This window comes from Eucalyptus grandis, chromosome 1 (genome assembly GCF_016545825.1).
Source record: "Eucalyptus grandis isolate ANBG69807.140 chromosome 1, ASM1654582v1, whole genome shotgun sequence".
Taxonomy (NCBI): domain Eukaryota; kingdom Viridiplantae; phylum Streptophyta; class Magnoliopsida; order Myrtales; family Myrtaceae; genus Eucalyptus; species Eucalyptus grandis.
Genome location: NC_052612.1, coordinates 5,834,851 through 5,848,621, shown reverse-complemented (window position 1 = coordinate 5,848,621; position 13,771 = coordinate 5,834,851). Strand labels below are relative to the sequence as shown.

The window sequence follows — 13,771 nt, the reverse complement described above, 5'->3', positions numbered from 1 at the left end:
AGGACAGGCCACTTAAAGAGGCACCAACACAGATACATCTCTGAAATGGCCTAGCCGGACGGTACTCCACTACCCTTACTGCATCCGGCCATTGAGGTTTGTATTTTTTCTTAAAGAAATATTTGTTTGAATCTTAGTGTTACTGTTACGTAGGTGTTTGTTGTGATGAAAAGATGTATTTCTATTTTTTAAAAATATGAAAAAAGATAAACCCCCCGGGCATAACGTTCCCACTTCAACTTCTAGCTCCAAATTCCACGGCTTTTAACCATTCTGCTAATTGCATCTATCTTTTGAGAGTCTTTCAACTCCTCCAATGAATATCTTCATTAAATGAGGACAAGAACTAGGGATAGCCTGAATAACATAACACTATCAGAAGTATTACATCTTAATTAGCAGAAAACACAATCTGAACTTTATATTTAAAAAAAAAAAACACGACTCTCAAACTAGGACAGCAAGAAAGTACGAAACTGCATATGTTTCGCTTCACTCCAAAAGCCACTCACGATACAAAATACATCACAAGTAAAAACACACACATACACACAAACTCCTTGCAAATTATGATCGACCATTGTCGCACATTGTAGTAGAGAAGTCCTCAGACATTGCACAGTGAAACCGGAATAATATGGAATTGATGTATGGAGATGGCATGTACCCGTGGCCAAACTCATTGCCATCGTTGTCATGTGAGAAATCAAAGAAGGACGATGATCCTTCCCCTGCTGCTGCCTGGGGCTGATAGGCTGGAGTGGTGTTGTAGTATGATAAATTGCCATCCAGTGGTTGAGATGAAGGGAGCGATTCCATTAACTCTTCCACTGACATCTGCATTCAAGACAATGTCAATCGTATGAAACAAATCATCTTTAGTACTCTGCATTTTTTGTTGTAGAAACAATCTTGAAGTATGAAATGAAAATAGTCCCACAGATGTTGCTTATATGTTAATGCAAGCATTAGTAATTTGGCCCCAGGAAACCAATGAGTTTCTGGGACTTTGGTATGTTCTGTAGGACTAGGGGATAAAATCCAATCCTAAATAAGTTCTACAAACTAGAATGAGTGTCTCTCACCTCAGGTTGAGCATCAACAGCTTGACGGTTCTCAGCAGCTTCATTGTTGGGGTAGTTACAGTAGCTCAAATGGTCCTCTTCTTGATTCATAGGGGTCTCTGATACATTGTTAGTGTTTGTGAAAGCGCTGTTTGGATAGCCTCCAGGGCTGATCGTCGGAGCACGACCCTTCATCAGCTTCTTGTCCTTTTTGTACTTTATCCGACATACCACATAAGGCAGCATCTGTATATATATATAACAATAGAGAAACAACCCATAACTAAAGAAGCATGTCCCATATGTTATTTATAACCAATCGCATTGTGCAGATGAATGAAAACCAGAATGTTACCTCATTTTCAGCGTGATTGTTTCCCAAACACTTGGGATTTAGGTGATATTCGTGCTTCAACCAGTTAGTCCTTGTGCCTTTGGGCATGCGGCCTTCATAGAACACTAGTGTCTTCCTGATTCCTATCTTTGCCTCAGTGTCCTCGCTCACGATGGTGGGCACCTCGCCGGTCGGTTTCCAATAACCGGCTTTGGTTGTCCGGTTGGAGCGGTTGCTGTTCAAGTACTTGCGCTTAACGTGACAAAAGAAAAACAGCTCCTTACCGCTGAACATGTGACCGAACAGGGAGGGCAATTGCCAAGGTTCGAATTCCAGTACATCAATCTCCGGTATCATGCCGTAGTGGCGTCCGTCGGGCTGTCCGAGAATCTTGGGCTTCAAGTAGTCCAACAGAAGCTCCTCATCAGTGGCCTGGAATCTGAATCCGGGAGGGAGTGACCTTGTTACTTCTGAGATTGTGTTCTGCATCTGGATAACCAAATTGTGCAAGCATAGAGAGGAAGATCGAGACTAAAGGACTCAGATTTTGTGGGTGGATTCGAAGTGAGGCAGGATTAACTTTGGCCAAGGGTGTGGAATGTATAGTGTAGAATCGTGCGTTGACTCGTTGACTGACCTAGCTTGATTCTCACGTCTGCTTTGTCTTTGCGGTCTTCCCCTTCGTTCACAGGTGACGTGCCTCGATTGGCTGAGAACAGTAAAACCACACCAGTCAATCTTCCCTGGATCCCGTTCATTTTGCTTTGCGAAAAAATTGATTTTTATGACATTTTCTTAAAGATATCGCTTATATTTTTATTAAATTAATTGAAGAAAAATTATTTTAATCATTCGCAAAAATATTTAGATATAAATTATTGTCGATAATGAAAACATTTTGTATTGGCTCATTATTTCAATCAATATAAGTAGTTTTTTTTAGAAAAATGTTTTCAAAATCATTTACTTTTCATAAAACAAAATGAGCCTAAAAGTTTCTTTACCATTCATTTTATAGTTTTACTGCCCGACCCCATGCGTAATCAAGAACATTCCTATGAAATGCCAAAGTCTAATAATTCTCTCTATCTAGGCATGCATGAATTTTTTTCTCGACCCATAAATCAAAGGGACAAGGGAAATTTTACTGTGGGATTTTATGATTTGTCTCTAACAATAAAGATAACGGAAATCAGTAATTATAATCACAAAGTTTGTCAACTTTTCAGAGTGGGGATTGATCCAATCAGGACACCACCAATGAGAGGTATCCCAACACGCATGCATGAACATATGCTTGATTTAGGATGTTTTTATTTCACTGAAAATTTCGTAATATCAGAAAATTATTTTTCATGAAATTTATTTTCAAGGAAAAGGGTAGTTTTTCATTTGTTCGGTACTTTAGAGAGAGTGAAATCCTTCTTGCTAGAAAGGGAAGTCGTTTTCTTCCAATCTAAACTTATTGTTTTCAATACATGAAAAATGTTATCTATAAATCGATTAGTTTTTCCTGTGTGGGTTTGTGTTCCATCAATCAAGGAATTTCAGCCTATGGTCTGAGCCTCAGCAAAGAGTAGCTTTGTTATTTCATTGGCCCTATCGTGGGAAAGCAATGTTGCTAGGTCCTTTAGTGGAAAAACAAAGCTGCACAACTTTAATGATTGAGAATAGACCATCGGTGTCCTCATCGAATAAGTAACTTCAAGAGGAGTGCCATGCGATGACACTTTCACTTTCCATAGTGGCTCCCTTTTGCTTAACTTTTGTTTATGAATTTCTAAAACATGTAATTTAAACGTAATGAAAAAAGTCGGGTAGAATGGAATTTTGTGCTTGAGCCACATCGTCATAGAGTTTCATGGCATCCCACTTTTTTTGACATTAACAAGAAGGGGGAAATGAAAGCACTTAATCATTTCATTTAATCTAATGTAATGTTTCTAGAACAATAAATTGACATAGATTTGCCTTACTTGTTAATTTGGATGTAATTTGATATATAAGCCAATAAATGTAAGTCTCGAAAATACCAATCGAGAATATTACTTCTCCTTCATGTAGTCTTTCTAATTTCAAATTTAATTTTAAATTTTTTGACAAATTTCTAATGTAACCCCTTTGGCCAATTTGATGGTTCAATCATTGTCGGCTATTGACACAGGCAGTGATTGACATGGACAAACAACGTTGTTTTGCAATATTTTTAAATTTTATTAATTTTTAACTTCTTTTTCTTTTTTCTTTTTCTTATTTACCTCTCCTCCCTTTGCCAATCATCAAGACGTGGGTGATGGTCGGCAAGGGCCAGCGTCAACCATAGGCAAGGTTTGACTATGACCGGTGAAGGTCGCCGGCCCTCGCTTGTGACCGGGGATATCCTCAAATGCCCAGTCTTTCTCGCCAGCCCTCACTTGTTCGCACATCGATAATTATTGGAGCACGATGGTTCATCTCGCCGGCCCTCACTTTGTGGGTGGGGATATCCTCAAATGCGCAATTTTTCTCACGGGCCCTCAAATCTTCACACATCAATAATATCTGGAGGACATGGTTCATACACGTGAAGAGAGTGCACAATTGCCGCGTTTGGAACCTAAATTTTGAGTGGATAAGACAAACACGTTTGGAACCTAAACTTTGAATGGATAAGACAAACACGTTCATCACTCAAGCAACCCGTTTGGGTCGGACTCCTAATCTTTAATCACTTAAAGAATGGGGAGAAATTTAATGGCCTGAGAGTGATTTTCATCTGCTAATCTCGATCAATTGCCCAATTACACCATAACATAAAAATTTCTACAATTTCTCATATATAAAAGAGCCGATTAGCATGTTGGTTAGTTACATAAAAACCGCTTTCACAAGGTTACAATACTCATCATAAAAATTATAATCTTATAGACCCATACAATTCCTGTAAAGTATGTATTTGCTTCTTATTCCTAAAGACTCATTATCCTATTTAAAGGAATGGAAAAGTTTCTTTTTTAACTTAAGTGGCACTTTGGATCTTATATTACAGGACATCTCAAAAGGCATCCAACAGCTAACTCATTTGATCAAGGAAGCAATGGCCAAGCAATTATCAGCCATACGGCTAAGCTTACTATCCCGGCTGGCCATCGGGGAGCGCCTCCCGGAGAACTCGTCCTCACACGTCTCGTAGTCCGTCACCGCCGCGCTCAGCATGGTTTTTATGGTCCCTATGTCCCGGTTCGGGATCGCGTCCGTCGCGGCCTGGTAGTTGTCCAGCGCGTCGCTATGGTTGTCATGGCAGTCTTTGAGGATCGTCAAGGTCTTGGCGTCCGCGTGCAATGTCTCGATGAGCCTGCCTAGCGCTGTCATCGCAAGCTTGGTCTCCGCAGTCGCCGCCTTGATGGCCGCGTGGAGCAGGGCAATGGGCCCCTCCAGCAGCGCGCTCCCGACCAGGACGGGGTGAGGGTGGAGATGCAGAGGGCGGGGTAATCAGTCGTATCGCGCACCTTTTTTTAGCGCGAGGTTGGCCGCTTCCGCCTGTATTGGGCCGCCCCTATGCACGGTAGTGGCCTCTACATTGGTTGATGGAGGATCGGCATCCATGGCCTGTGAGCTTTGTGAAGGAGCCGCTGCAGAGGGTGGAGGAGGAATCGATTCTGGCGAAGAGGACGATTTGTCGTATGGGGACGCATTGGAGTCCAGAGGAGAGTTGAGCAACGGAGATGGTCCGACCTGTGAGATTTGAGGAGGAGCGGCCGTGGATGGTGGAGGAGGAATCGATTCTGGTGATGGAGACGGTTGGTGCTATGGCGAGGCATTGGAGTTCAGAGGAGAGTCGGGCGACGGAGATGGTCCGACGGGAGTGGCGTCGCGAGGGACACAGATTGCCTCGGCAGGGTTGAGCAAAACGAAAGCGAAGAAGGACATTGCGAGAAGGATTCTAATGTTCTTGCATTCCATTAGTTGCCGCTTTAGTTTTGCGCCGTTCAACCGTTTTGAAAGGAGGATAGGAGGGGAAGAAAATGGAGCATAAGAGATTGCAGAGATTAGATCTCCATCTTGCTCCCCCTAAAGAAGTAGCTGAGCATGAATACCGGACGAGAAGGAACGTATCAGCCTCTGGTTTTTTGAGATATTTCAGCCTCATTTCTCCAGACTAACAATGGTGTTCATGTATACGGCTTGTGTGCATTAGTCCAAGGATATAGCTACTAAAATTAACCGAAGTGCACGTGATGAAATACCAAGATTATCCATTTTAAGACCGATGCATGTCGGTTCCCCCTAACGGAACGTTGCTTGGCTACTTGGTCTTTATATCTAGGCGAAGTCAAACAAGTGAGTCAGGCCACGGGTTTGAGGGCAACTTGTTGCCCGAGCTGGCTCCTAGTCAATAAGATGACATAAATTTTCGGTCTCACCCGAGCTAGCAAATTGCTGCCAGGCTCGTGATCAACTCTAATTCCACTGGCCAATATCTGTGCACACGGCCTCTTTCAATACTAAAAGCAAGACATCCGGTATGCAACTTCACCGCAACAGTTAAACTACGAAGCCTCCAAGACCCGCTAGCAACATGTGCAAACAAGATACAGAGCATGGTGCCAGTACAGCAGTCACCTGCTCTACAGTCACCTGCTCTAACTGCAGGTTAGTGCTGTGCAGGATCACCTATTCATGTCATTTCATTTGATTAAATGACTGGTTCAAGTCCTTTAAATTTTCATAAAGAGCAGAACTTGCGCAATTTTCCCTCCTCAAAGTTACTTTAGTCCATTTGAAAAATCCCTCTCATCATTGTATTTACATAGATACACATAATTCAGAGCTGAGAAAGGCTTAAGGTATTCAGACAAATCAAACACCTGCTTGTGATTAGAAGAACTAAAAATAAGATGAGAAGCCACGGAAAGCAACTCCGAGATTATAACCAAGAGTTACACATCCAACACCCAAAGTGCCCAAGATCAAATTTATTTCGGTCCGACGAAGTTTACTTTGCAGAAACTCAAGAATGACATGTACACAGGACCATGGAATTCTTACAACTTTGCCGCAGCATTGAAACAGCACAACTTACTTTCCATGCTTTCCATCCTGTATATCCTCAACGAGTAGGGACCTAATCAGCTAGAGAATGCAGATGAATTTATTTCTTGATCAAACACTGGAGAGTATGCAAACCGATTAGGTCTCATGTTCTGTGCTCCTCACGACGGTCACAGGGCAAGATCCATTGTTCACAACATAGTTGCTCACACTCCCTAGTATGGCCCCCCACCGGCACAACAGACAAACTGCATCAGTCTTTTCAGCAAAACATTCAAAGAGAGGACGAGAAGCAGATCGATTGCACAATCAACTTGAGGCCACTTAATCTATAAGGGAAAATCAGATGCTGCATCTTCCCCGTAAAATAATCCTTCTTACGGGCAAATCAAGAATAATTAGCACTGTTCATCAGGAAAATTTTCTCTTGTTCTACGAGAATGATGTTAGAAAGTAAATGTTTTTAACAAAATCATGGTAGCAAACAGAGTAAGGCAGTAAATATTGATTGATGACACATGCACTCCGTTCATTGCCTACATCGTGCTTCGTTTTGTCAAGACGTGTCATTAGTAGAATGAAATTTTGCAGCATCATTATCGAGTTCAAGCCAATTGATTGAGCCATAATGCAAAAGTAACCATTTTTATCCTAGCACGTATTGGTGCACATGCCAATGCATATTCAACTGCACCAAGGGCTATGAGTTGAATGCAATCGAATTGTTACCTCTTCAGCTTGCCGAGGCCCCTGTTTCCAATTATGAGGCAGCTCAGAGCGATTTTGCCGGTTGCTTCACAGATCTTCTCGCAAGCATCTTCCCAGTAGATCTTCATAACCACCACAACCTGCACAGATAGCCATTGAATCAATCGTCTCTTTCTATAAGACAGATATACAGTTTATGCAAAAAATGCGAGGTAAGATTATAATTCCGCATCCAGAATTTTACCTCCTTCTGCCCAGCGATAGTGCTGACGACATTGATCGTCTCTAGGTCAGGCTTCACCCCCGTATTTCTTCATGATAATGGGATCAGAGAGCTCATTCAGAGGGATAAGACCTGCCCAAGAAACAAAATGAGTGAATCCCGAACGACAGACACCCATACGCAGAAATCAATGAGCTAAACTAATCCAAAAAGATGGTAGATTCAAGAAACAGAACATTTTTCAAGATAAAGACTCCTTTTTAAGGGTCCACAGGTTATCTGAACTTATTTCCCATGGAAACCCAGATGTCATGACCAAGAACACATAAACAATCATCAACTTCATCGGGAAAGGAACTTCAGAACAAACAGCCAGGATAATTGCCAGCAAAAACAAACAAAAAGCCACTGAAAAGATGAAAAACCCACAATTAAAAAAAAGCAGAGTGTATTCTTATACATGATCTCTATCCAATCTATCTTCTCTCTCACTTTCTTGAAAATCATACGAAACAAGAAATGAGAGCATTCTAGTAAGCAAGTAAATGAAACAAGGGCCGCTGCTTCTCTTTCAGCCAGAACGATTGCTTAAGTGGAAATTCCTGCACAAAGAGATGACAATGAACTCGCGACGCCATTATTTGCTGTTAACATCGATCAACTTCTGATCATGAAATTGCCAAGACACGGATGTGCAACATCCGTCTTGACACTTAACTTGTGCACAAAGCAACAGAAACTTGAAACCACAAAAGAAAAGAGGAGCTTAACATAATGTGACGATAAAGCAGACTCATTCACGCCCGTGTGGGTGCTAGTTATGGTGGAGGAAGAACAACAATGCAGAGAACAGCATCCCGATGAATATCATGAATAGGACGATAATGGCCACGACGACAAGTGTGCACGGCTTCCTTGCTAGTTGATCAGTCTTCTGGTCGCACTTCGATGGCCTACACCTTTTCCTGTTGATGTACTCATTCATCTGTATGCAGAGCTCTTCGTAGTGGAAATCCTCTAATTTTGCATCCTTGCACAGATTGCCGAACAGTTCAACAACCTTTTTGTTGCTGTCCAAGTAGTTTGATACTATACGCTGTCCACAGAACAGCTTCTCGTCCTTCTCCGAGGACAACAGTTTGTGAACGAGATAAGCAGAAGAAGTCACGCACTGCATGGCGATGCACCGACGTTTTTCAAGGGCGATTAGGTTCCTCAAAAGGGTCTCGGTGCTCTGATTGATTCTCAGAGGCAGCACATGGAGGAAACCTTGGCTAAATTCGATGCGTAACACCCTTCTAGTTGCCAATCTTTTGAACTTGATTCCGGCAGCCTGAAGTTCGACCACACTTATTCAGACCTTTTGGTGTTGGTGCATCTTTCTTTGTGTAATTCGCCGGTGTCAACCAGTGGTGGATTAAATCGAGCAAATGATGAGATTCTTCGCTGAGCTTTTCTTGGAGATGTTCCTGTTCTCCGGGGATCATACTCTTGAAGAATCGAAAGGAAAGATCAATTAGAGAATGTGTGGACTGTTGCGGAATCAACACAATCACAATCGCTGAAGAATAAACAGAGGAATCTGATTCTCCAGCAGCACCAGATCACGCCTCAAGTCATAGAGTTTCCCCAGAGTGCAAAAGAGAGGATCATTCCTACGTTGGAGGCTCCTGTTCGAGCGCTTGATGAAGAGTTCAATGATGAAACAACCGTCGACAAGCATCATTTCAATGAAGTCGTTGCTAGTGAGGCTGAGATCTCCTTCATAGGACAGACGTGCTCGGTTCTCCAGCCCTTGGAGTGATTTGACACACTTATCCAAGGTCAATCCTATGACGGGATTTCGGTTTATGAGTGTAAATGAGTAGCGCAACTTGTCATTCTCCATATCCCTGAGAGCCGGGCTGCCCTGGTGATAAGGTCCGATAGAGTCCAATGCCGGGAAGTAGTGCCTCTCATTTCCCCTGCGCAGTTGCTCTGGCACACTGCAGATATTAACTGAGGATGAAGCGTCTTCCATCCTTTTCCGAATGGTATACACGAGTCCATCATCAGTGTGAGAAATTTCGACCAAAACATGTTCACCAGCCATTGACTGTGCCTGCATTTGATTAAGCTATTTCAATAATCGACTGGAGGAGCTATTTCCACACGGTTAGATTTGAGCTATATGTTCTTCTCAGCAAGTGTTGTCTGAAGGACCCAATACATTCATCTGTTGGGATCGAACGAGGCAACAGGGCGTGTCAAATAAATCTATACATGCTACCATTAAGTGGGAGAAATAAAAGCAGCTGGTTGCACCACATCTAATTTAATGCGTCTGTTTAAGCCCTTATGCCTTAAGCAGAGGTATAAAATCTAATGAGTTAGGTTAAGTACTCTGGATTATTGTATGCAGAAGAACCGGCTCGAATAGTTCCTTCAAATCATATCGATTATCAATACCACTGCATAATCCATAAATCTACTGAAGCCCCAACTACAATGCATGATGCAGCAAAGTACCAAGATTACCACATTAGAGTTATGGCAAAGCCAAAAAAAAAAAAACCAGCATTCGCCATTGGGAAATGAATAGCAGTAAAATCAATAAAAGTAATTTCACAATATGACGTCAAGTAGTTCATTAACATCATGGATATCATAAAATGGCCTGAGAGCGAATAGAAAATGCTTCACGTGATGGAGCTTGAAACTAGAAACCAAACGCCTGAACTGAAACTCAAAGCCATAATCACCTCAAATCAACTAAAGGAACAGTTGAAGCCGCTTTGCAGAAATAATTCACCACACAACAGTCAGATCTGATTTGGTGGACACGTCATGTTATGCCCTGCGTGAAATTCGAGGAGCTGTTGTCCCGAAATAGCTTCAAGATAGAGGTAAAATCGAGGAGATTAATATGCAAGATTACCGTGAAAAATGCTCAAAGACGGGTAGGAATCAAAGGTAACTTGAGTAGATTGATTTAGACAAACAAGAAGGAACCACTAATCCCTTCTGAAAAGTTTCTCAGAAGCAACAAGAATGTAACTTATTCAATTTAAAAGTATCCTATTACTTAGAGGAGAATTCAAGAACCAATGTGTTGATTTGTTAAAGCAAAGAATGTAGAAATTGGAATGGGATCTCATTGGCACAATTGCAGATATGAGAAACGAACAAATCTGGCATAACATGTCTCAAGGCTGCAATTGATACCAATACCGTACCACAGCTTGCTGTGACTCAAAGCCAAGAACATTTCACAGTGACCAGACAGAAAGAAGTCACAGTTATTTGCCTCTTTTCAGTAAGTAGGATGCTTTATAAATAAAAAGTTGGCTCGAATCAAACATGCTTTGCCCCTTCAAATGATAAGACCAGCTTGCTATGTGGAACTGCAAGTTTTTGCAACTAAAACCCATCCAAGAATTGGATTTTTTTTGTATTCCTCTGGCAAGATTATTATTAGACCTTAACAATCTGATTATTCTCTTTGAAAAGAGTGTTATTTACACCCATTGTACTTTGCATCTTCAGTAGCATGCTACATCTGCTATTACCTTTGACTCTGAAGGTTAAGCGAGTGCTCCTAGCAGTTACATAGAAAAGGCTCATGAGCATGGATTCAATGAAGTTCCAGTTACAGAAAATATACGTTCATCAGGGAAGGACCACGAAATCAGACATTGGAGCATACACGTCACCTCTCTCTCCCTCTCTATATCTACGCCCTCATATCAGAGGTTGTCCACACTCTACGGCCATAGGTCAAAGAGAGAATACACAAGACAGAGAGTGACGATAGTGGTTGTTTTGGTCGTGGTGGTGGGTTTTGGCAGCGTGCTGGAGTGGACCAATGGCAGCTGCAACAGTGATGTTCTGCAGTGACTGCACGGTGTTGAGAGAGGTGACTTTGAGAGCTTGTGCATATTAGACAGTTTTCTTGTGGTTCATGAGTATCTAGACTAAAGTAGGGAAACATATGCTCATGACCCATTAACTACAAAGCAGTTTGGAGCAAAGAACAGCTCACGCATGTAAGTTTGGGCTGACCTTGGATGATAGACTCTCTGAGCTGAACCAAAACTTATTAAGTAATAAGCAACTGAAATAATCCATGTTCTTGATAATTCTGAACCAGAGTCAAGTTCCATCTGCTTTCAAATTACTCCCTTCGCTCCATTGAAGAGCTTAAAGACAAAAATAAAAAACAAAAGATTCCTCCCTAAAAACTAAAATTGCAAAGCAGGTTCCGATAGATATTTTCCACATCAAGGAGGCAACATAAGAATTCCGTGGTTTCACAGTCATATCTAGAAAGAATTAACAACTTGATAGAATATAATGATAAAATTACAAGCAAAAAGATGCAGCAGCACATCATTCGTGTAATGCTGAACCTAACTCTGCATTCCCACACCCTCCACAAATCAAAGTTCCATGTACTCTTTACTGAAAAGAGAAACTAATCCCTATTATAAATCATTCCCACCCCGGAAAAAAACGAAAAGAAAAAGGAAAAAGCGCTATGAATCCAAAAGATCCTGAAAACAACAATGCAAGTAATACACCTGTCGAAGAAGATAAAACAACAGTCCTGAGGAATGTGGTCTGCCTCAGAAAACTTGTATCCTGGTTAGCAAAATCTCAGAGGAGCACACGTTAACAACACACGGCACCAGTTTGGCTAAAGCGTCATACTTCATGTTTGAGAATTACATCCTTTATCAATATATTAGACTTGGGCCGTTATCGTTCATCTGTATCCACCTCTTCAATTTCCTGGTAGAAAACAAACATAATGGGCCACTTGCACAGTTGTATCTCGAATTGGAATAAAAAACAAGTAACTCTTGAACAGAGAGGTGAAATTACCTGTACCACATCTTGTCCCTTGTTTATCCGTCCAAAAGCTTGTCATTCAAATCCGGTACAGGAGCAGTTGGGATGAAAAGCTCAAATTTCTTGCTGTCTTGCTTACTCTTTGAAGTGCCAAGCATAAAAGCCTCATGCTTGGGACTGCACATTAAGAGAAAAAAGTAAGTGATCATATAAAATACAAAACAAAAGTTAGATAGACCTTACAGTGATGATTCACGTCAAATCAAGATACCTCGTCATGAGCTTGCCCCGAAGCTTTCCTCGGGAAATCCAATCTTCTGCAGCTCCAAGTCCTTCGGATTCCCCTCCATGAATAACATAATGTTTAATCATGTGACAGAAAGGCATGCCTTTGAAGTGCCCTTTTTGACTGTAAAAAATCCAAGCTCAGGCTGTTGGTACGCGTAATATGAGAGTGTTCATTGAAAACATTGGCTAGGGTCAAATAATATTGCCTTTGTCATTCTCCTCAGGCAGTAATTCTAATAATTTGAAAGTGAACTACATTCACCAAATTACTCAAAAAGAAGTTTCATCAAAGAATTATGTATTCAGCAATCACACTGCACAAGGACCAAATAGTCATCCAATCGACCAAATAGTCATCCAATCAAGGAGTGCAAAAACCTATAGTAGAAGAACCATACGCATTCAGCAGCAAAAGCATTTAGCCGCTGCTAACATAACCACAGTTAGACGACTACTCTCACAGGAAACATTACTGGTTGAATCGACACATATCACACTCTGAACAAACTCAAGAGGTAGGAGAAAATAGAGAGATATTCAAGCACATGAACTAAAAATCAACGGAGATTAAACAGCCATCAAAACAGCTGATGAGCATTGATGATTCATGGGGCTCTTCGTAGGTCTAAGTTAAGCCTTGACCACCAAGCATGACTAAATATTCAGATGCACACTCACCACACGTAAAGGAATTTATCCACAATCTCAGGAGTACCATCCTTGAAAAGCTCCACAAGGATGGCACCTTTTGATGTGTTCAAAATCTGCACAAAAAATAGGAAAAAATAATCAGAAAAAGAATAGGATGATAATTCTCGCACCTTGCAGGAGGGACCGCCTAAATTCAGCAATCTTGCGGAGTGGGAAATATCACTAAAAGAGAGATACACATGTTTCAAAACGCCACAATTCTCAATATCAAATCCTTAGAACCATTAACTACAGTGAAGTAGAGTAAAGCTCCACTCAGGAAAGGGGCCATGAACTACAGTTAACTACAGAGAACCATTAACTACAGTGAAGTAGAAACTGAGTTTCAGCGGCAAAGCCTGCGATGGAGTCTCGGCAGCGGGCTACAGTGGGATCCCGCGCGACGAGTATGAGAACGTGACCGCAACGTACAGCTATGGCCTTGGCGATCTAGCAGACGCCACAGTGGTGAATGTGGAGGCGCTGAGAGAGGACCTGAGCGTTCTGAGCGTTGACATCTGTCGACACCTGAATTTCTCTCAACGTTTCAAATATCCGCATAATTTGCCCAAAAAAAAATTAATTATAAAATAAGGATAAAAA

General features: G+C 41.6%; 1 protein-coding gene and 1 pseudogene across 1 annotated transcript; both read right to left on the bottom strand.

Annotated features, from left to right (window-relative positions):
* Nucleotides 1-567: 567 nt before the first annotated feature.
* LOC104451638 (NAC domain-containing protein 83) lies at nucleotides 568-1,887 on the bottom strand. Its single transcript, XM_010066275.3, has 3 exons — nucleotides 1,420-1,887; nucleotides 1,086-1,310; nucleotides 568-837 (listed from the first exon to the last, which is right to left on the bottom strand). Exons 1-3 carry the CDS (start codon nucleotides 1,885-1,887, stop codon nucleotides 568-570), a joined length of 963 nt encoding a protein of 320 aa, XP_010064577.2.
* Nucleotides 1,888-12,043: 10,156 nt separating this feature from the next.
* LOC120294959 lies at nucleotides 12,044-13,729 on the bottom strand (annotated as a pseudogene).
* Nucleotides 13,730-13,771: the final 42 nt, after the last annotated feature.